Raw genomic sequence first — 22,058 nt, forward strand, 5'->3', positions numbered from 1 at the left:
CTAGCAAAACAGACTCAGGAGGCAGAATTTCCCAGGTTCAGTTCCAGGATGAGTTTTCTGAAGAGTCAGTTCCATGGTAAGGTTTCTGACGAAAGGAGTTCTGATTCTCGAAAACTTATACCCTTGAAAACTCTTGTTGGCCTCTTAAGTTGCCACTGGACACATCATACTAATCTACTGCAGACCAACATGGCTACCCACCTAAAATTATGACAACTTATGGACATTTTCTGAGGAATCGGAGAGTGAAGTGTAGAGAACCATCTTCCATTTATATACTCCTGAATATATGAACCATCTAGAACATCATTGGATTCCTCTCTCCTAGACCTGGCATCGGTAAGACGCAAACTCATGAATACATGGTGTTGCCTTAATCAGACCACTGGTTTATTAAGGTCAACACTATCTACTCTGGTAGCTGCTCTCTGGGGTCTCTTTCACATCCCCAAATACTTAATCCTTTTAAGTGGAGATGTTGGGATTGACCCAGAGCCTTCTTCAGGCAAAACAGGCACTCTACCACTGAGCATATCTTCTTTGATGAATAATATTTACATGTAGCCACTTGGGGAGATTGTCGAGAGCTTTGGAATTGAGGGTTTTCAATGTGCTGACTGTATCAGGTTTTCATAAGCACTGGGTGAGAGTGTATAAGTGGACTGGTGCAGCCCCTTTCTGCTCTAACCACACCCCTTCCCGTTGGATCCTCCCCTTTGGCTCTGCCTTTTCATCTTTAACTGCTCCCCTTTCCGTTTCACTCTGCTTATGTTGGTAAAGAGAAATGGTCCAGGTTTTGCTGTCGTGCTTACCTTGTGTAAAACCAGAGAGAAGAAAATACGGCTTCTATGATTTTATTTGGAATGCTAATCAAGCAAGTTGGAGTCTGGCCTTTGTGTGGCCAGATGTGCCTGCAGCAGGCTCAGACACAAGATGCCAGTTGTGGGGAGAGCAAGAAACAAAATACACATGAGCACATTTTTCCTATGTTCTATTTTCACATTCTTGTAAGTTGTAGGGCCAGTCTGCCCCTGGTTTGTTTTTCTGTTGATTTTCTCTGACATTGCTTCATGGGTTATGTATCAATTTTAGAGAAAGGTGATTTAAAATACTTTAATTAATAAATGAAGCCTCCATTTCCATAGCTCTATAAGCCTCCAAAAGGCAAGGAAAGTTCCAAAAATCACACACCTTTTAATGTATGAAAGGCATCACATTTCTTGCTGAAATTCCAGCTAGAATCAGCAGCCACACAAACACCACAAAACATTTCAAAGAAGATAAAAACATTTAGTTTGGTCTTCAAAATTCTTGCTAAAATTTTAGTTTGGTCTTTTAAAAGGTTGTAATTATTTCCACACAATTAATAGTGAAAGCTTACTAGTCTTTTGTAAGCCATATTATTTGGGAAGGAGAAAACCCAGATGGAGTTTTCTCCTTCCCAAATAATATGGCTTCCAAAAGACTGGAAGGTTTTTAATAGGGCAAAAGTTTGGGAAATACAAGAAAACTTCACAAATAACATTTTCAGAACCACATTCAGAACCTTCAGTGGCATTCTAGGAGATTTCAGAGAGCAAAAGATGGAGAATCTAGTTGTACCTGATAACTCTTCAACTATTAGATTAAATTCCTTTTGATGTCAGCAAATAAACTTCCCCAAAGTTGCTTAAGAGATCTGGTATCTCTGCATCACTCTACACGTTTCTTCTTTTGCGAGTTTGCCAGGGAGCCAACCTGTGCTCCACACGATCACACAGCAGCGCTGGGAAACGGCTTCTATAAAAAAAACAGGAGAGCCAAAATGGGCTCGGGCAGCTGCCTGTGGGGGAGGGAGGGCTCCCTGCTTTTCTCCCAAGCTAGAGCAGCAGCAGATTCTTCTGCGGTCGCTGCGGCTGGAGCTTCACCGATGTGGCGGCTTTCTCCAGAGCAGCTCCCTGGGAGCAGGACGCCCAGGGCGAAAGTAGCAGCTGCCTACCCCCAAACAATCATTGGGAGCCCTCTTGTCCAGCAGGCTTGTGACTGGAGGAACGATTTGCAAAAGCTGCCGCCGGCTTTCTCCAGCTCTTCAGGCAGCGATTCTAACAGAGAGGGGAAGGACACTCGGACTTCAGTTCCCAGGAAAACTTGCAAGAACAATCAAGTGTTCTCCACGTGAAAAAAGTCACTTGTAGCTTGGCTCAGAGAAAATGGGTCATTGTTTCAAAGGGTCAGCTTTTTACTAGCAAATAAATTATAAGGAATCTGTAGCCAAAATGGGCTCAGGCAGCTGCCTGTGGGGGAGGGAGAGCTCCTGCTTTTCTTCCAAGCTGTTTTCTGCATGCAAAAACAGTGCAGAGGGGGGAGACATCCCCATTTCTGTTTCTCCATGTGGAGGTATTATGTGCATGGGCCCAATTGCTGACAGATAGAGAAAATGGGTCACTGTTTCAAAGGGTCGGCTTTTTACTAGCAAATACATCACAAGGAATCTTTAGCCACTAGTCTGGCCCTTTCTAGATCCAGCCCTGCCTTTGTCGAGCTGCATTCGCTCAGTCGTTAGCAGGATTCTTTTAAAATTATGACAACTAACACAGAAACACAGTGGAGCTGAAGGAAAGGCAAAACTGAAGATCAAAATGGAGTATCTGGCAAAGAGTATGTTGCCTTCAGTGGACAGAAATTCTGCTATCAAGTGGACCTCAGAACAGCCAGATAGTTCACTCAGGTGTAAAATCTTCTTCCCCGACAAAGTCTCTGTCTTAAAATACTGAAAACTGAGCTCACAAGAAAGAATAAGAAAACACAACAAGCACTTTGGCAGTTCCAGCTCTGACAAACAGAGTGAGTATAATTAAATGGTATGATCTGAATTAGTTTGACAGATTAACCCAAACACTCAAGAAACTTTAGGATGCAACATCCAGATGCCCCAGTGGAAAGGAAAGATTATACGCACCGAGGAGCAGAGGATTAGTTCTCATCCGTGCATGGTGCTAAAAATTGGGTATCAAAACTACATAAAACAAAACCGACCCTAAAACCCCCTAATTAATTCAGGCATCTGATCACTTTGTGGATCAAAATGCTGCTCGTCTAAACCTCTGTGATGAATCATTCCAGGCAGCCTCAACATAAATAAAAGAAAATAGGAAACATGGAAATTCAAAGCCCTCTGTGGGAAATGCCCAGAAGACCCTAACGGAAGGAACTTAAGATGGAGTCCCTTCAGTGAAGCAAAAACTAAAGGCTTTCTCTGCCCCAGGCTGTATCATTGGGGCAACAGCTGTCAAATACATTTAACACAAATATGGATACTTGTAGAAAGCACTAAATTGAAAATGGAAGAAAGTGAAAGAGCTGGCTGCCTCATCCAATACAGAGTATTTTTCCAGACAGAGCAATTTGTGGTGTTTTATAACATTTGCTCAATGTGCAAATTCACAAGCAGAGAACATGGAGGAAGTCGATCTGCCCCACCACATTAGATTCCCAGAGAAAGAGATTGAGATCCCAGGGGTTTTCAGCCGTATGGAAGATGTCCAGTCAAGCCCTAAACTCCTGCTAAGAGTAGCTGAACTTTGGTTCAGGCTGTCGGTTATTGCAGGCCTGGTTCTGGCCTAGCTAGAAAATAATGTGCTGGTTGGTTAATTCTGTACACCTGCCGGTTTCCTGGAGATTCGATCTCGGGGCGACTGGCTCTCACAGCTCAAATCTTCACTCCCTAATTTCAGATGGCTAGCAACGCTATTGAGGCTCTTGGTTGATAGGGTGATGTTGGCAGACCTGAAAAGATGACTGCCTAGTTCTCTCTACAGACTCTCCTTCTCCAACTATTCATTCCTTTACCATCCTGGGAGAGAGGAGACTGGTTCCATGCCTCTTCCCATCAGTATGCCTCGTGTCACATGGCATGGAAATGGACCCCTTTGCTAAACCAGCGTGTAACCCCCAGAGTCCCAAGGACCAGGTTCAATATGTTTACCGATTCAAATATAAATGCAATTTATTTAAACACAACTATGAAAACATTCCCAAAGTTATTAATACTGGATCAGTAACCAGTGGCCCCAGAGTACAGTCCTACTCGCAACCCCCTGGTAGAGTGTGCAGACAGTTCTGTAGATCTGGCCAGAGGCTTTGCCTGGAACAGCGTCCCAAATATCTAGCAGGCCTTGCCACAGCAGGACGCTTCTTGTGAAGCTGCTGTCTGAATCCTGGGGCTTGCTTGCTGCCCTAGGAGCAAGATGAAGCGGGGCAGCTCTGTACCAGGGTGCTGGTCTCAAGCAGTCAATGAGTTCAGCTGCCAGAAATTCCTGATCTTGCTTCTTCAGCTCTTCCCAGCTACTGCAGTTCTTCCAAGGAGAAGAGTTCAGCTCTTCCAGCCAGTAGTTTCAGCTCTGTGATGATCTTAGCTCCAAAGCTTGGAAACAAGCTTTGCCTTCCAAACAGCAGCAAGAGCAGCTGCTCCTTTCCCTTTTAGTATTTCCAGCTAGCCTAGTCCTGTATAACACCATTCCTCTTAGTCATGGTGACCTCTTTTTTATATACATGCCCCATGGGCCTTTGCTAGACATGCAAATTAAACAACCCTAGGTGCAGCTCAGTTATCTGTTAGTCTGGTCTATGTATCTGCAGTCTATTACTAGGGCCTAGGCCCCAAACCCTTTTTCCAGTACAGGCTTACAAGTGGGTGAGAGCCTACCAGCTAAGAAGCTAAATCAGAAAGGCACAGGCAGCAAGCTTTAATGTTTTTAGACAAACATTAGCTAGCAATGGAAAGCTTTACTTGTTTGTATATCTATTGGCCAAATTAGAGTGCTTTATGCTCGGCAACACTCTCTGTAACTTTGCAATCAATAAACTAATGATATTTTATTCAAGCCTGTGGGTGAATCCACACACCCTCCGAGCGTCCCGGCGTCGCGCTAAATGCTTGCTAAACACCCGGAGGTATAGCATCTTTCTAACGTGATCGCACTAGAAAGACGCTATACTTCTGGGTGTTTAGCAAACATTTAGCGCGACGCCGGGACGCTCGGAGGGTGTGTGGATTCGCCCTGTATCTGGACTAGTCACAAGTTGCGCTTGGGTACATCCTCAGGGAAACCCGGAGGCTGAAAAGCCTCACACAATAAATGAACCGTTGCCTTCCTTCTGCCAAAGGGGTCTGGAGTGGCTGTTATCAGCACCCAGAAATAGGAGATTGGAGGTGCCTGGTCTCTACACGTTCTCTCAGCACCATTCAAAAAAGGCTGCATCTTCACCTGTGGATGTACATCTTCCCATGTGTTTCAGCTAGGGTTGCCAGCTCTGGGTTGGGAAATCCCTGGAGTTTTGGGGGCGGAGCCTCGGGAGGGTGTGTTGGAGGGAAGGGGCCTCAGCTGGGTATGATGCCATAGACCCCCTGCTGCCAAGGCAGCCATTTCCTCCAGGGGAACTGATCTCCTGGGGATAAGTTGTCATTCCAGGAGATCTCCAGCCGCCACCTGGAGGATGGGAATCCGAGTCTCAGCTGGGTGCATTACCAGAACCTTCAGAAGAACGCAGTGTGGTCCCTGTCAAGAAAATATCACTTGGATGCCCCCATTCTTTTTGTCATGGGCTCTGTCTCCCAGCAGAGGGTGGGGGGAACGGGGTCCACTTTAAGCCAAGCCCATAAGAGGGACCCAATCCCAGTGACTGGGAGCCAAGGCCGCAGCATCAGCAAAAGAGGCAACTTTAACCCAAGACTCCCAGCGTATCTGAGAGATAGCCAGCATATCCAGAGAAAGGTGGGCACAGGGCTGCATCAGTGCAGGGGCCAGAAATGGGTGGGTGATGCGAGGGGGGCATGCTTTGGGAGGAGCAGGGCCTCAGCCACCTCAGGCCCCATCAGGCCCCTGTGGCAACATAACATTGTGCCGGAGAAAACACTGCGGTAAGCATAAACACTCCCTTGGAAGTCGATAGGAGTCAAACACGCATAGACAGAGCTTCTGCACAGCCCCCATCCAGGATACCCGCCCTTCGGATGCAACGGTGCGTAGCCTGGGGATGCAATTCTCTGGCCTTGGGTTTGGCACATTGCAACACACACTCATGTGGGAGGGCATGGACTTTGGGTGATGGGAACTCAGAAGAAAGGGCACTGTGCAAAAAAGTGGAGAACAAACATGGCAGCAGCATCCTCTGCTCAGAACCTTTCCAGGCCCCCCATCTCAGGTCAGAAGCACCACACTGGACCCTTCCCCCCAGTGGGGTGCAAGGGTGGAGGAAGGCCCTGCCTCAAGCCTGGACTGGAACCTCACGCATCTGAGTTTTGTGTAACAATAAAACTCATATTTCTCTATATCACCGTGTGGTTGGTGTCTTGGATTATATTTGGATAAGTGGTAGAAGGGAAATTTATCATTGGCAGCAGAGTGCTATTCAAAGAATGCCCCTGTCACTGTCATACAGGGCCTTCTGACATTGTTCTTATTTGTGCAATCTGGACTGCACCCCTAGCGGTCCCCTGGGCCTCACGGCAGGAGTTGTGGCAGGGAAGATGCTCCTCGACATCAACCTATTATTAGCCGGGCAGAGGAGGCACCCGACCCAGTTGCGGGAGGATTTCTCAGACTAAGCAGCACAAGGTGAGGGTCTGCACCATCTCGTAGTACTTTATGGATCATGCACTTGGTGGTTCGAATGGTGCACTCTGCCTGCCCATTTGACTGGGGGTGTCCGAGACTGGAGTGTACCAAGGCAGGTTGTGCCCCAGGTTGTGGCCGAGTCCTTCCCCATCTGACTGGCAAATGGTATGAGGTCACAGATTATTTCCTTTCTCTGAATATTGTCTTCAGCTTTGCTGGAACATGGCTGTCCTCAGCCAGGGGAGGCACGTATGGGAACTTGGAGAAGTAGTCAATGTATAGCAGGTAGCTGTGTCCTTGTAGCAAAAATGTGTCAGCAGCTACCTGCAGCCACGGCAGCTCCGAGTCTCATGCGGAATCATTCGGTCTCTGTGATTGGCTGGCTGGAAATAAAACCACCGTCACGTTGCAGACCATGTCTTAGTCTATAGGCAGCAAAAACACGGAGCCAAGGCATGGATCCTCTGGATTCTTACATGGATCCCAGGCGAAGGTCAATGAGCTCCAGCGGCTACAGCCTACAGTTCAAACAGCAGAGCAAGTGGCTTAGCTAGCAATGCTAGTAGGGACGGCCACAGTTATAGACAGCTTTAAAAGGTACAGTTGCCAACCTCCAGGTGGCATCTGGCAATCTGAAATTATAGGTGACCCCCAGATTGCAAATTCCCTTGGAGAAAATGGCTGCTTTGGAGGGTGGACTGGACTCCATGGCAATACATCCTGCTGAGGGCCCTCTACTCCCCAAACCCCACCTTCCCCAAGTTCCACCCCCAAATCCCCAGGAATTTTCCAACCCAGAGTTGGCAACCTTACTAAAAGAGGAGTTGGCAGATTAACGGAGGAGAGGTCTATCAATGGCTGCTAGCCCTGGTGACTAAAGGGGACCTCCACGTTCGGAAGCCGTGAACTCCTGAACCCCAACGCATGGAGGCAGCATCATGAGAAGGCCTCGGCCTCTCTTCCCTGCTGTGGGCTGACCAGAGCAACTGGTTGGCCACCGTCTGAGGCAGGATAGTGGACGGGAGGGGGGGGGTCCTTATGGGCCTGATCCAGCAGGGGTCTGAAGAGTCTGGGGATCTTCTGTTTAGAAAAAAGAAGCCTGGCGTGAGAGAGGTTTATGAAACTACACAAGGGGTGGAGAAAGTAGATAGAAGGATGTCTTGTCGAAGGCTTTCATGGCCGGAGAACGATGGTTGTTGTGGATTTTCCGGGCTGTATAGCCGTGGTCTTGGCATGGTAGTTCCTGACATTTCACCAGCAGCTGTGACTGGCATCTTCAGAGGTGCAGCACCAAAAGACAGAGATCTCTCAGTGTCACAGTGTGGAGATGATGTTGGCAGGTCATTTATATCTACTCAGGAAGGTGGGTTTGGGCTGAGTCATCTGTCTTTTGGTGCTACACCTCTGAAGATGCCAGTCACAGCTGCTGAAGAAACGTCAGGAACTACCATGCCAAGACCACGGCTATACAGCCCGGAAAATCCACAACAACCATAGATAGAAGGAGTTTTCCCCCTTCTCCCTTAATGCTAGAACTTGGGACCATGCAATGAAGTTCAGCACAGACAAAAGGAAATACTTCTTTCCTCAGTGAGGAGGGAAGCTGTTGAATTCACTGCCATTGAATGCAGAGATGGCTGCGGAAACAGAGGGCTAAAAAGATTGACAGAAGAGAGATTCATCAGTGGCTACTGGCCATGGGGACTCAAGGGAATCTCTACGTTCAGAGGCAGTGAAACTCTGAATCCCAGCGCTGGGGGGCACCAACAGGAGGGGGTCTCAGCTTCTGTATGCTGGAGGAGGAATTACTGTCTGACCCAGCAGGGCTCCTCTTCCGTTGAACGCTGACGGCAGACAATATTTCCAACACTAGCTGAAAACCTGCCTCTGGTTTTGAAGTGCCTGCAAATGATCTCTGCGCATATTGCTGGTTTGCTCGGACAGGTCCCAGTCAGTTCCACGGATCACAACTCCCCCCCCCCCCCCCCTGGAGACAATGTGGACATGGGAGGAAACAAATACAATTTCATTATTTTGTAATTTTGCCAAAAGTACCAGCAGGGAAAAACACAATTAGCACCGCAGAAGTATGCCTGCAAGAGGAATTCCCAGGGGTGCCACTAGTCCATTCTTCCGTGGGGTTCACATGAAGACATAAAGGGTTTGGTGCATCCAGAGGAGGGGTCACATGGAAGAAGAAAGGGCGATGTCTCCTTTGGCGCTACGGCCATGCTCACTGCTGAGTGGATGGGGGAGGCCAAGGTAAGCTGGGCTGCATTGGCAGGGGACCATTTTGCACTGCAACTGCTCAGTGACTGGGGAGAGGAAGGTCTGCCTGTGGCTTTCAGGATTGATCCTCTCTCTAGAGGTAATTTTACAGCCCCATCTAAGATCAGACACCCATAAACGGAGGGGCTGGGCTCCCTGCTCTATGTGCAGAAGGGCCCTGATCCCGAGAAGTCACCTCCACTGAAGAGAAAGACCTCTGAGGCTGAGAAGGTTCACTCAGAATCCTGTGCAGGTATATTCAATGGGGCTTACTCTTAGAATTTCACTGAGTGCAAGAATTTGAGGCCAGCTCCCCCCTGGAACCAAGAGCCGTCGCATGTTGCCAGAGCCCCCCTCATCCACCCCCCAGATCCAGGTCAAACACCCTCTGGAAAGAAATCACATGACTTAGCAGCCCCCCCCCCCAAATATGAGCAGCAGTGTCCCCCTGATACTCCCCCTGCTCTAAGCTGCCATACCCCGGAGTAAAACACATTCTAACGAAAGAGACTATGGTTAATTTGCCCTCCCTAAAAAGCATCCAAATCAGAGCATTGCACTGGGAAGACGTCTTTGCCTGCCTTCCCATTATAGGTTCCTTGTTGCATGAGCTGGAAACCTTCATGGCTGAGGACAAAGCAAGCCGCACGCCATGCCTTCCCTGAACGCCAGCCGGACCTCCTCCCACCCTGCCTTCTTTCTCCTGGTGGGCATCCCTGGGTTAGAGTCGGTGCAGGGCTGGATCGCCATCCCGTTGTGCATCATGTACATCGCTGCAACCCTGGGAAACAGCACCATTCTCTACATCATCAAGACAGAGCCCAGCTTGCACGAGCCCATGTACCTTTTCCTGGCCATGCTGGCGGTCACTGACCTGGTTCTCTCCACGTCCACCGTGCCCAAAATGTTGGCTGTTTTCTGGCTGGGCTCCAGAGCCATTGGCTTCCATGCCTGCCTGGCCCAGATGTTTTTCATCCACGCTTTCTCTTCCATCGAATCCGGTGTGCTGATGGCCATGGCTCTGGACCGCTACCTGGCCATCTGCTTTCCACTCCGGCACTCGGCTATTCTCTCCTTGCTGGTTATAGTGAAGCTGGGCGGCTTCATCTTACTGCGTGGGGTTCTCCTCATCAGTCCCTTCTGCTTCCTGGCCAGCAGGCTTCCTTACTGCGGCCACCGTTTCATCGCCCACTCGTACTGTGAGCACATGGCTGTGGTGAAGCTGGTCTGTGGGAACGCCCGAGCCAACACGGTTTATGGACTCTTTGTGGCTTTTGTTGTGGTTGGCTTTGATGTCTTCATCATCGCCACATCCTATGCCTTGATCCTCAAGGCCGTGCTGAAGCTGCCATCCAACGAGGCACGACTCAAGGCCTTTGGGACTTGTGCCGCTCACATCTGTGTCATCCTCGCCTTGTATATTCCTGCTCTCTTCACTTTCCTCACACACCGGTTTGGTCACAATGTTCCCCACCAAGTGCACATAATGGTGGCCATACTCTACCTTCTTGTACCACCCACTTTGAACCCCATTGTGTATGGGGTGAAAACCAAGACCATTAGGGACAAAGTTATCGCTATGCTCCTTCTTCCAGGAGGACAGAGGCATCATTTACGCCATAACTGACTAGCAAAACAGACTCAGGAGGCAGAATTTCCCAGGTTCAGTTCCAGGGTGAGTTTTCTGAAGAGTCAGTTCCATGGTCAGGTGTCTGACGAAAGGAGCTCAGACTCTCCTCGAAAAATCTTGTTGGCCTTTGATATAAAGATGTTTGGATTTGATCAGAATATGTTGACCTTTGAGACTGAAATGAATATAAATGATGATCATGTTATTGCTAAAATGTATACGCTTTTGTTGAGATTGGATACAGAAGAAGAAGAAGTTAAAGTATGTATGATAAAATGGGCAAAGAATTTTGGATACAGTATCCACATGGAACAATGGGAGAATATGTGGTTGAAGGTCCTTAAATTTAATTTACGTTCAAATTTGAAAGACAACTTTTATAAAATGATGTATAGATGGCATATTTCACCAGAGAAACTATGCAAAATGTATGTTTCAAATAGGGGTTGGAAGTGTCAGCAAGAAGGGGCATTTTACCATTTATGGTGGATGTGCAATAAAGCTAAGAAGTTTTAGAAACAAATCCACTTAACTGTTCAGAAGATCTTAAAGACTAATATATAAATGAAATCAGAGACGTTTTTGTTGGGCTTCATGTACAAACAGTTGGAAATTACATATGGTATATTGTTTCTGTACTTGACAACGGCAGCGAGATTGCTATATACTCAAAAATGGAAAATTTCAGCATTACCTACAGTTGAAGAAGAAAATGATGGATTATGCTGTGCTGGTTAAATGAACATATTTGATTAGAGAAAAGACTTTGGATAAACATTTAATCATATGGAAACCTGGTATCGATTTTATGCTTGAAACAGAATGAGAAGAATTAATGATGTATGCTTTTTGAGATTAGGAAGAAAGGAGAGATAGTTAAGTGTATTAAAGTAATACAGAACTAGCAACAAAGCCCGTTGTGGCGAAAAATACAACAGGCTCTAGCAGGGCCTTGGGAGGGCCTTCACAGTGGCCTGCTTGGGACTTCCAGAGGGCCACCGTGTTGCCGATGACTCACTTTTTCCCTGGTGTGTCTGGTTCACCTGGTGAAAGCAGGTGGCTAATGCCAGAAAGGTTTGAACCAGGAGTGCAGATATGTCTTCTTCTGGATGGAGCTGCGCTCCCCCTAAAGGAGCAGGTCCATAGCTTGGGGGTGCTGCTGGACCGAGGTCTTCTGTTAGAGAAACAGGCAGCAATGGGTGGCAGGGGCACCTTTCACCAGCTGTGGTCCTTCCTGGGCAGGAAAGACCTGGCCACTGTGGTGCATGCCCTGCAAACATCCAGGTTAGCTTACTGCAGTGCAGGGCTGCCCTTGAAGACTGGTGCAGCCGGAGTGTTGAATGGAGTGGGCCATAGGAACCAAACCACTCCAGTTGTGTTCTATTTACAGTTGATCCAGATTTGCTTCTGGGCCCAATTCAAGGTTCTGGTGAGAACACCTCATGAATATTTCATGAGAGCTGCTGTAGCACAGTGGTTAAGTGGTTCAGCTGTGAATCAGCACTCAACTGGTTCGAATCCCACTCCTGCCACGAGCTCAGTAGGTGACCTTGAATAAGCTGCTCCTCTCAGTCCAGCTCCCCAGTTGTATTGTGGGGATAATAATAACACACTAACTTGTTCACCGTTCTGGGTGAGGCCCTAATCTGTCTAGAAGAGCGGTATATAAGTGCAGTTATTATTGTTGTTGTTGTTGTTGTTGTTGTTATTACTACTACTACCACTACTAATGCTTCAGTTTTGCACAGTTTGCCAAAAGCCAGGAGAGTGAGAGCTCTCTTGACTTCCTCAGGCAGGCCGTTCCATGAGGTGGGGGCCACCACAGAGAAAGCCCGTGTACGGGCAGCTGTGGATTTTGCCTGTTTGCAGGGTGGCACCTGCAGGAAGCCCTGCCCAGATGAGTGAAGCTGACATGGCCGAGCAACATAGGGAGAGAGGGGGTCCCACAGATATGAGGGGCCAGGGCCAGGAGAGGCTTTGCACACAATAGCCCAAACCTTGAATTGGCACCAGTAACTGATGGGCAGCCAGTGAAGGGACTGCAAAATGGGCATAATATGCCTACTGCCCCCTTCTTGTCGCTGCAGAAGGTGTGTGGCAGCACCACCCAGAATGGGTGCATGAGGCAAAGTTTCTCTTTCACATCTGAAATCAGGGATGGGAATACTGTCCCAGGCAAAGCTCCCCGAGGAGCCCCCTCCTTCCCAGCTCCGACTCGCTCGTTCCTACATCGGCCTCCGAAGCAACTGCTGCCTTTTCTGCACCATTTCAAGCTCTATAATATCATTTCGAAGGTGTGGCGACCAGGACTGGACGCAAAAGTGGTCTCTCAATAGATTGGTTGTTCCTTGTTGTCTAATGTATGGTTCTCAGAATCGCCAGTGTGCTATTTCAGCAGTTCTCCAACGCTGTATTTAGATTTCTGCTGGCTTTAAATCTTTGTAAATTTGCATGTCTAGACTCTATTACATTGTTTATTGAAATTGACTGTGCTAGCTCACACTGTGTAACCTGTTGAGTCTCAGTGAGACAGGCAGACTATAAATAAATAAATACATAAGAGCAATATGAGAGCAGACGTTTTATCCTGTTTGTTTTCTGGTTATGGCCAGTGTGGAATTTTCCTTCCAGATCTCAGCATTGGTGGCTCTGGTTGCCACGTCCCCGCTTGGCCCTCGCCTCCCCCATCTTGGGCACCCGGGCAGGGTGAAGTGTGAGGGTGCTGGGACCCCGCCCTGGCCTGCCTCAAGGGCCCATTGTATGGCCATCCTGGTGGCTGGTTCTAGGGCCCGGGGGTAGTGGCCACATGCTCCCTTTGTCTCAGCGGCCACCAGCACTACACGGCTTGTGGGGGGGGGTGCCTCCTTCCCCAGGCGGGTGGGCTGCGCCACAGAGCGGCGCTGGGGCGACTGCCCAGCTCTGCCTTCCCCGGTCAGGTGCTGTTAACCTCACAGGACGGGGCCTCCACTGCAGCCGCTGCTGGGACTGGCTGCACTCCTTTGTCCAGCTGATGGTGGGGTGCAGAGCTGCGCCAAGACCTGGCAGGTGCTGACGGCCCACGGCTTCGCCCTGGTCTCGCTCCCACCTGGCCTCACTTTGGATGAGCCACACGTGGGCGTTCGAGGCAAATTTTCCGGGATGGCAGGCAGAGGCTCGACTGCCTGGAGTACCTGGGAGGGGTGGCCAGGAAAGCAGGAGCAGCAGAAGTGTGGCGAGCGGCTCCCCCTCCCAAGGGAGGGCTTCTTTTCTGGGCTTATCCTGGCACGGGCAGAGTGTTGCTGGCAGCTCACTGTGCCTGCACCCGGATAAAAAGTGAGTCGTCAGCAACACGGTTTGTCTTTTATATATTAGGATGCTATTCAATCAGGTTGGCATCTGGCCTTTGTGTGGCCAGAACTGCCTGCAGCATGCTCCAACACAAGATGCCAGTTGTGGGGATAGCAAGGAACAAAGAGCACCTGAGCACATTTTTCCTATTTTCTCTTTTCTTTTCCTTGTGAGTTGTAGGGCCAGTCTTCCCCTGGTTTGTTTTTCTGTTGATTTTCTCTGACACTGTGTCATGGGCTATGCACCAACTTTAGAGAAAGGAGATTTAAAATACTTTAATTAATACATGAAGCCTCCATTTCCATAGCTGTATAAACCTCCAAAAGGCAGAGAAAGTTCCAAATACGCACATCTGTTAATATACGAATGGTATCACATTTTTTGCCGAAATGCCAACTAAAAGCAGCAGCCTCACAAACACCACAAAACATTTCAAGGAAGAGTCAAAACATGTTGTTTGGTCTTCAGAGCGTTACAATTCTCTCCCTACAAAGTCCATGTGCATTTTGGGATCCCAGAAGTATCTTCTCATTGTCTTTTTAGGTTCTACATTCATATGTCAGTTAGAAATATGTTCCTACCTAGTTGCTGACAGGTAGAGAAAACGGGTCACTGTTTCAAAGGGTCGGCTTTTTACTAGCAAATACATCACAAGGAATCTGTAGCCACTAGTCTGTCCTTTTCTAGATCCAGCCCTGCTTTTGTTGAGCTGCATTCGCTCAATCGAAAGCAGGATTCTTTTAAAATTTTGACAACTAACACAGAAATACAGTGGAGCTGAAGGAAAGGCAAAACTGAAGATCAAAACAGAATATTGGCAAACAGTATGTTGGCCTCAGTGGACAGAAATTCTGCCAAGAAGTGGACCTGCCACAACAGCCAGATAGTTCACTCAGCTGTAAAATCCTCTTACCGGCATCTCTCGGGACAGAGTATCTGTCTTAAAACGCTGAGCCCACAGAGAAGAATAAGAAAACACAACGAACACCTTGGCAGTTCCAGCTCTGACAGACATCGTGGGTATAATTAAACGGTCTGATCTGAATTAGTTTGACAGATTAACCCAAACACTCAAGAAAATTCAGAATGCAGCATACAGATGTCCCAGTAGAAAGGAAAGGTTATACGTGCCAAGAGGCAGAGGATTAGTTCTCGTCCATGCATGGTGCTAAAAACTGGGTATCAAAACTACATAAAACAAAACAGACCCTAAAACCCCCAAATTAATTCAGGCATCTGATCACCCGGTGGATCAAAATGCCGCTCGTCTAAACCTCTGTGATGAATCCATCCAGGCAGCCTCAACGTTAACAAGAGAAAAAGAAAATACAAAACATGGAAATTCAAAGCCCTGCATGGGAAATACCCAGAAACCATAACAGAAGAAATGTAAGATGGAGTCTCTTTAGTGAAGCAGAGAAGGAAGGCTTTCTCTGCTAGCAACAGCTGTCAAACATGTTTAAGACAGATATGGGCCCTAGAAGAAAGCACAAAGATAAACTGGAAATGATAGAAGGGGGAGGCAGCTGGCTGCCTTCCCTCATCCCATACGCAGTATTTTGCCAGAGAGAGCAAGGGCAAGTTGTGGGGTTTCGTAATATTTGAAATCCACGAGCAGAGCATGCACACGTGGCGTCAGGCAAGTGTAAGGGCCATTAAACCTTTAGATGCTGGCTTAGTGAGTGCAGGGAACATTTGTTGTGTGTATATACTAGCATGAATTTGAGACGGTTGCCCAGCTTTTTTACGGGCATCTGTGCTACAGGTGCCATGGGAGACCCTCGCACTGGTCACATGAACACAATTACTTGTTAGGAAAGGAAAATAAAACTCAAATGTTATAATGCCCCAGTATAGGTTTACAGAGTTGCCTAATTTGGAATTCTGTGTGCCGTTCTGGTCTCCATGTCTCAAAAAGAGCTGAACAAGTAGAGAAGAGGGCAACCCGGATGATCAAGGGCTCGGGACACCTTTCTGACGAGGGAAGGTTGAAGAGGGGAGGACTTTTCGGTTTAGAATAGAGAGGACTGAGGGGGACACGATGGAGGCTTATACAGCTATGCATGGGGTAGAGAGAGTGGACAGAAAGGACTTTTTCTCCCTCTTGCAGAATAGTGGAACTTGAAGGAACCAAATGAAACTGATGGAAGTACGTGATTAAGTAGTGGAATTCCCTGCCAGGGGATGTCGTGGGGGCCACAGGCAGGGACAGCTTTCAAAGGGGATTGGGCAGAATCAAGGAGGAGAGGCCTACCGGAGGCTACTAGCCACAGAGACTAAAGGGAGCCTCCACAGCCAGAGGCAGAAAACTTCTGAGTCGCGGTGCCAGGAGGCAACATCAGGGGAAGGCCTTTGCCTCTGAGCCCTCCGTAGCAACAGGTTGGCCACCGTGTCAGGCAGGGTGCTGGACTGAATGGACCTTCACTGGTCTGATCCAGCAGCGCTCTTCTCGTGCCCTTAAGTGAGGGGGGGGACAAGGACCACAGCCACATTTCTGGGTGCTTTCCACCCCCACCCCTTGCTGCTCCTGAACAATCTCCCCCAACGTCCACTGCCGTGCAGGATCAGAGCCCGATGGAGCAGCCACGGGAGATGGTGCAGACCCTCGCCCAGGGCAGCTCCCTACCAGGGGCGGGCCAGGGTGGCTGTCCTGTGCCTGGTCAGCTGGGCTCCTCAAGAGTCAGTGGCCGATTCCAGACGGCCCTCCCCATGCCGAAACGTCGCACGAGTTTTGCGCGACATCGCGCGACATTTCGGCATGGGGAGGGCCATCTGGAATCGGCCTCTTGGCTGGCTGGCAGGCCTCTCGGGCAAGAGGAGCTGGTGCTGAACGCAGGGCTTGCAACTCGTGGACCAGCTGATCCAGCAATGCAGCGTTCTCCAGCCCAAACAGGCCGAGGGGCGACCTGGCTCAGCTGCGTTTGCTGGCAGGCGTGGGAGCTCAGGAGGCTGCGGCTCGCTCTGGCCACAACCCTGCAAGGAAGTCTCCCGCTCCGTGTTCTGTTCTGAGTCTGCAGGGAGGTGGTGCACCGTCAGCCTCACACTTCGCCTTCTTGTGCCACCTCTGCCTGTGTGTTGGACTGCGAGGTGCCGGGGGGGCTTCTGGGTTATTTCACTGGCCGAATGGTGACAAGTGAAACCCACCATTTTGGCAGTCCTCAGGGGGAGGGGAACGAGAAAGGACAGAGTGCCACGTGCAGAGTTCTTGCCCCTCTTGCTGGCCACCGCTTCCACTGAACAGCACTCATGACTGTCCTTGTGTCTCTTTTGCAGGCAATCCTCCAATGGATGGATCTGATTCACCAAGCACCCCACCTCCTGAGCCCGCAACAGAACCAAGAGATGAAGTTGCCTGAGTGCGTGGGTGGGACTCACGGGCACTATGGTGCCCACAGACATGGCAGCTGCCGTAGCATAGTGGTGAAGTGGCTGGGATGTGGATCAGCACTCTGCTGGTTCAACTCGCACGACTGCCATGAGCTCAGCAGGTGGCCTTGGGCGAGCCACTCCTCTCAGCCTGGTTCCCCAGCTGTATTGTGGGGAGAATAACAACACTGGCTTTGTTCCCTGCTCTGAATGGGGCACAATTCTGTCCAGAAGGGTGGTATATAAGCACACAGTGGTTGCTGTTGTGGGTGCCCATTTGTTTCTTCACCAAAGCAAAGAGCTGGTTCTGGCTATCCTCTCCCTCGCTTGAGCAGAAGTGCTTCAGACGCCTCCAGGGAGAATCACTTTGGGGTCTGCAGGGAACTTCCATTAAGAAACTGCTGCCCCCATCATTGGATGCTCGTCTCAGAACCTCCCAGCAAACTGTAGGTGCCTCCCGAGGCAGATGCTTGGTGGTGGTGGTGGAAGATAAGCAAAGCCCTGCTGGATCAGACCAGCACTCCATTCCACGCAGCAGCGAACCAGTTGCCCTGGAGGGCCAAACATGGCACACCAGCCAAGGCCTTCCCTGCGGCTACCTTCCAGCACGAGTATGCAGAGGTTTACTGCCTCTGAAGGGGGGGGGCTCCATTCAATCACCAGGGCTGGCAGCCACTGATGGACCTCTCCTCAGTAAGATGTGCTGCGTTGACGTGCATTGATCGTCCGCTTCAAGGAGCAGTTGGCACAGTAAGGCACTCCATGATAGGTGGAAGTTGGCAGTGGCCTGTAGATATCAGAACAGTTACAGTATCCTCAGGTTTTTTTGCCATTTATTTTCCCATTGAAGGAACTGAGGATTTCAACTGGCACTTAGAACAAAGCTCTTGATTTCTCAAAAGGGCAGTGCTGGTACTTAAAACCTCTTGGAAGCCATGACCTTTAATCTGTTACTTGCACAGTTTGAGAGGCTCTCTGGAGATGCTCTTTTGCTCTCTGAAGATGCTCAGATGCCATCTCATCTTCTCTCCTGGCAAGGCAGAGACTCTGCTTGAAAAAAAAGATCCTAGGCATAGCCCCTGCTGGCATGGAACAAGCCCAGCTGCTGCTGGTCGTCTTCCACTGTGCCTTGTACTTCATTCATTCATTCATTCATTCATTCATTCAGTCATTCAGTCATTCATTCATTTATATTCCGCCTTTCTCACTGAGACTCAAGGCAGATTACATAGTGTGAGAGTAGTATAATCAGTGGCAAGGACAAGGGCAGGCATTTCCATACAGTGTCAAGGACATTTCCATAAACAATGTTATGGCGTAAATGAAGACAAGTTTATAAAGACAGAGCATTAGCAAGGATCCAATACGGGGTTGAAGAATTGCTGAAACAAAAAATAATTAATTCTAGGACTGACATTAAACAACATGAAGCACAGGTAGTACATAGGAGTACATATTTAAAGCAACAGATAATATATAAGGCAGCATAATGGTGAAATTTATGGTTCCCAACTCATTAGCAAAGCATCTGGGACTGCTTTGGCCCCTTCCATTCAAAGATCCTCTGGGGTTTTGTGCCTGGAGGGTAGGACCCCATGAGGAGGCCTGGTAGATAGCCAGGTGCCTCGTCCACAGCTCCGGAGGGAGCTCCGGCAAGGAAGCTTTGCAGAGCCACTGGGGTCGTCCTTCCCAGAGCAGAGGGGAAGCAGGCTGCACAAATGCCCCTCGGCTCTCCTTGGACCAGAAAGACACAAAGAGGCGGAGAGAGGCAAACAGCTCCTGCTGCCACCATGCCATTATGCTCGCTGCAGGGTTTGCATGAAGCACTGGCGATGCAGGATCTGGGGTGAGTGAGCGGCCCCTGGCTTGGGCCTGGGGGTCCCTTTGTGGAGGGCTAAAGCAGCAAGTGGGTGATTGGCCTTCCTATCCATTAAACACTTTTATGAGCCATTATAAGCAGTTGTCGCTGCCTGCTCTCCCCACCCAGGCAATGTCTGAATCTACAGTTGCTTTCTTCAAACATTTTTTTGTGAGCAGTGTGATTTTAAAAAAAAAAATTGTTCACCAACAATGAACCTCGTGTGTTGGTGTTAGCCAATTATGAATTTTCAGCCAGTTTTTGATGCATGTTGTAATGAAGGTGGGGGTGGGGGTTACTGAAATGTTTTAGAGGGTTTTATGGCTGTCAGCCCCCCTTCCTGCATGCCCGCTGGGCAGAAAGCAGGCATGCAAATCATTAGAAATGTGGACTACTGTAGCAGAGGGCACAGGAGACGCACGCTGAAATGCCCTTTCTGCCATGGGCGTTACTGATCGTGCAACCTGAACACTTTTCTGGGCATAAGCTCCATTGAAGAGCCCTGCACAGGGGTGCCATCTATAGTGCTCTTGAATAGACACGGGCACGAACGGGAAAAATATTCTGAACACCTTGTTTGTTGTTTGTTGCCATCCACAAACAACGAACAGAACCGAACATGTCCCCTTAACAAACATGTTCAGTGTTCCTGTTCGTGGCCCTTTAAAGATCCCTTTAAACTATCAGGTGGCAGGTGGGGATTCACCCTTGTCGCCTGCCAGCTGATAGTTTAAAGGGCCCTTTCCTGCCACGTGCAAGGGGCAGAGCCCTTTAAACACCCCACAACCCCAGCCCCCACCCTCCTGCCCCACCCCAGTGTCACCAGGCTGCTGCTGCCAGATGCAAGAAGGACGGAGAGATTCTCTCCAACCCTCTGACACAGGGCAGAGCCAGCGCTGTGGGGCGCTTCTGCCAGCTGTCAGAGGGACGAGGAGGCTCACCTCATCCTTCTGACAGCGGGCAGAGCCAGTGCCGCCGCAGGGCCGCTTCTGCCCGCTGTCAGAGGGACAAGGAGAGACTCCCCTGGTCTCTCTGACGCAGGCAGAGCTGGTGCCACTGCAGGGCTGCTTCTGCTTGCTGTTAGAGAGCAAGGAGAATCTCCTCATCCCTCTGACAGTGGGCAGAGCCAGTGCCGTGGGGCTGCTCCTTCCGGGTGCCAGCAGGATGGAGAGATTCTCTCCGTCCCTCTTGTACAGGGAGAGCCGGCACCACCCCCTTTGCGGTCATTTTCTCTTCACAGTGGCAAAAACTGTACTGCCTGTTGGAAGCTACTTTGAGGGGTCACAAAATTGACCTTCCCAATGTCCAATACCCACCAAATTTGCAGGGGACATAGTCCTCATTGTCCTCCGAGGACCCCGCCCCCCCAAGTTTCAGAGAGATTGCAGCCCGGGAAAGGTATGATCCATGGGTCCTCCCCTTTGCCGTCTATTTCTCTTCACAGTGGCAAAAACGGGATTCTCTGCTGGAAGTCCTTTGAAAGGTTAAAGCCAGAAGGAAAGCCAGAAGGAATTCAGACAATCCTTGCCGTTGCCAGGGGAATTGATTGGAGGCGCTTGAGTGTCTGGCTTCTTGAACCGCGGCCTAATGAGGCTTGCGATGACAACCTGTTCGTTTGGAATGGGGACTCACGAACGGCCCATTCGTGAACAGACGGATGGGCTGTTCATGGGTTTTTTCGTTAGTATTACTGTTTGTGCCCATGTCTACTCTTGAATCCTCACTCGCAGCCAATTTCTTGTGAAGATAAAATGAAGGGGGGGAAAATGAGGCCCTAAATGCCTTGGAGGAAAAGGAGGATAAAAGTGGACTAAATGCATAAGTGGACTAAATACATAAATCAATACAAAAGAAAGTGTTATGGCTGATATCAACTGCCTTTAGAGACAAGAAAAACATACCCAGGTTGTTCTGGACAATGTTGACATTGCAGCAAATAAAATGCAAACTTTAAACCTCTGTTAGAGTTGCAGACTAGCTAGAAATGTTGGCAGAATGTGTTAGAATCTTGACATAAACTAGAAAGTCTGAGGGCCAAACTACAAGTGACGCCTGACACAGGTTGGACCCTTGCCAGCTTCCCTCAAGTTTTGGTGGGAAATGTAGGCAGCTTGGTGGAATGTTGGACAAGTGACAGTTGAAAAGTCCATTGGACAGCAGTCGGGGAGCCAAGCTGCAAGATTAAGATGCCTACATTCCCAATCAAAACTTGAGGGAAGCTGACAAGTGTCCAACCTGTGTCAGGTGTCACTTGTAGCTTGGCCCTGATATCTTCAGGAGCACATTAGCATGTGAATTGTATTCAAAGGCATTTGAGGGGTGATTTTGTAAGATAAATTCTCAACAGGGACTAATCTTGCCACAGGGGGTGGAGGGAAAGGGGATTAGGAGTACTGAGTGAAATGAAGACCCTTGGAAGAAAGCGGTTCCATCTGCCTCATGCAGAGCCATTCCCTGCTTTGATTCTGAATTATCCCATCTGAAGTTTCATCAACTGCACCCAAATCTGTGTTTGCATCTCCTGGGATGTTGCATAGTCCACAGACTACGTCTGTCTCTTGGAGATACAATGCAAGGCAACCACCTGAGTCGCCAAAGTGGTCCATTGACCATAGGAGGATGGGACACACAATACACAGCTAAGGCCAGGGCTTTTTTTCAGCTGGAACGTGGTGGAAGGGAGTTCCGGCACGTCTTGAAAATGGTCACATGGCCGGTGGCCCCACCCCCTGATCTCCAGACAGAGTGGAGTTGAGAGTGCCCTCAGCACTGCAGCGTGGAGGACAATCTAAACTCCCCTCTGTCTGGAGATCAAGGGGCGGGGCCACTGGCCATGTGACCATTTTCACCGAGGACGATTTAAACTTTAAAAAGCTCACCCCTTGTTCCAGCTGACCCAAAGTGACGTCATTGTGTGGTCCTGAGTTCCACCACCTCTTTTCCCAGAAGAAAAGCCCTGGCTAAGGCAATAATACCCCGTTGGACTGGGGTTGGGGGCTCCTAAGCAAAGCAA

The 22,058-nt window shown here is 49.2% G+C and overlaps 1 protein-coding gene across 1 annotated transcript; it reads left to right on the forward strand.

The window, feature by feature from the left end:
* The first annotated feature begins 9,516 nt into the window (after nucleotides 1-9,516).
* LOC129326398 (olfactory receptor 52R1-like) lies at nucleotides 9,517-10,491 on the forward strand. Its single transcript, XM_054974555.1, has one exon. The coding sequence runs from the start codon at nucleotides 9,517-9,519 to the stop codon at nucleotides 10,489-10,491; it is 975 nt and encodes a 324-aa protein (XP_054830530.1).
* The last annotated feature ends 11,567 nt before the right edge of the window (nucleotides 10,492-22,058 follow it).

The sequence above is a fragment of the Eublepharis macularius genome, chromosome 3 (assembly GCF_028583425.1).
Source record: "Eublepharis macularius isolate TG4126 chromosome 3, MPM_Emac_v1.0, whole genome shotgun sequence".
Classification (NCBI taxonomy): Eukaryota; Metazoa; Chordata; class Lepidosauria; order Squamata; family Eublepharidae; genus Eublepharis; species Eublepharis macularius.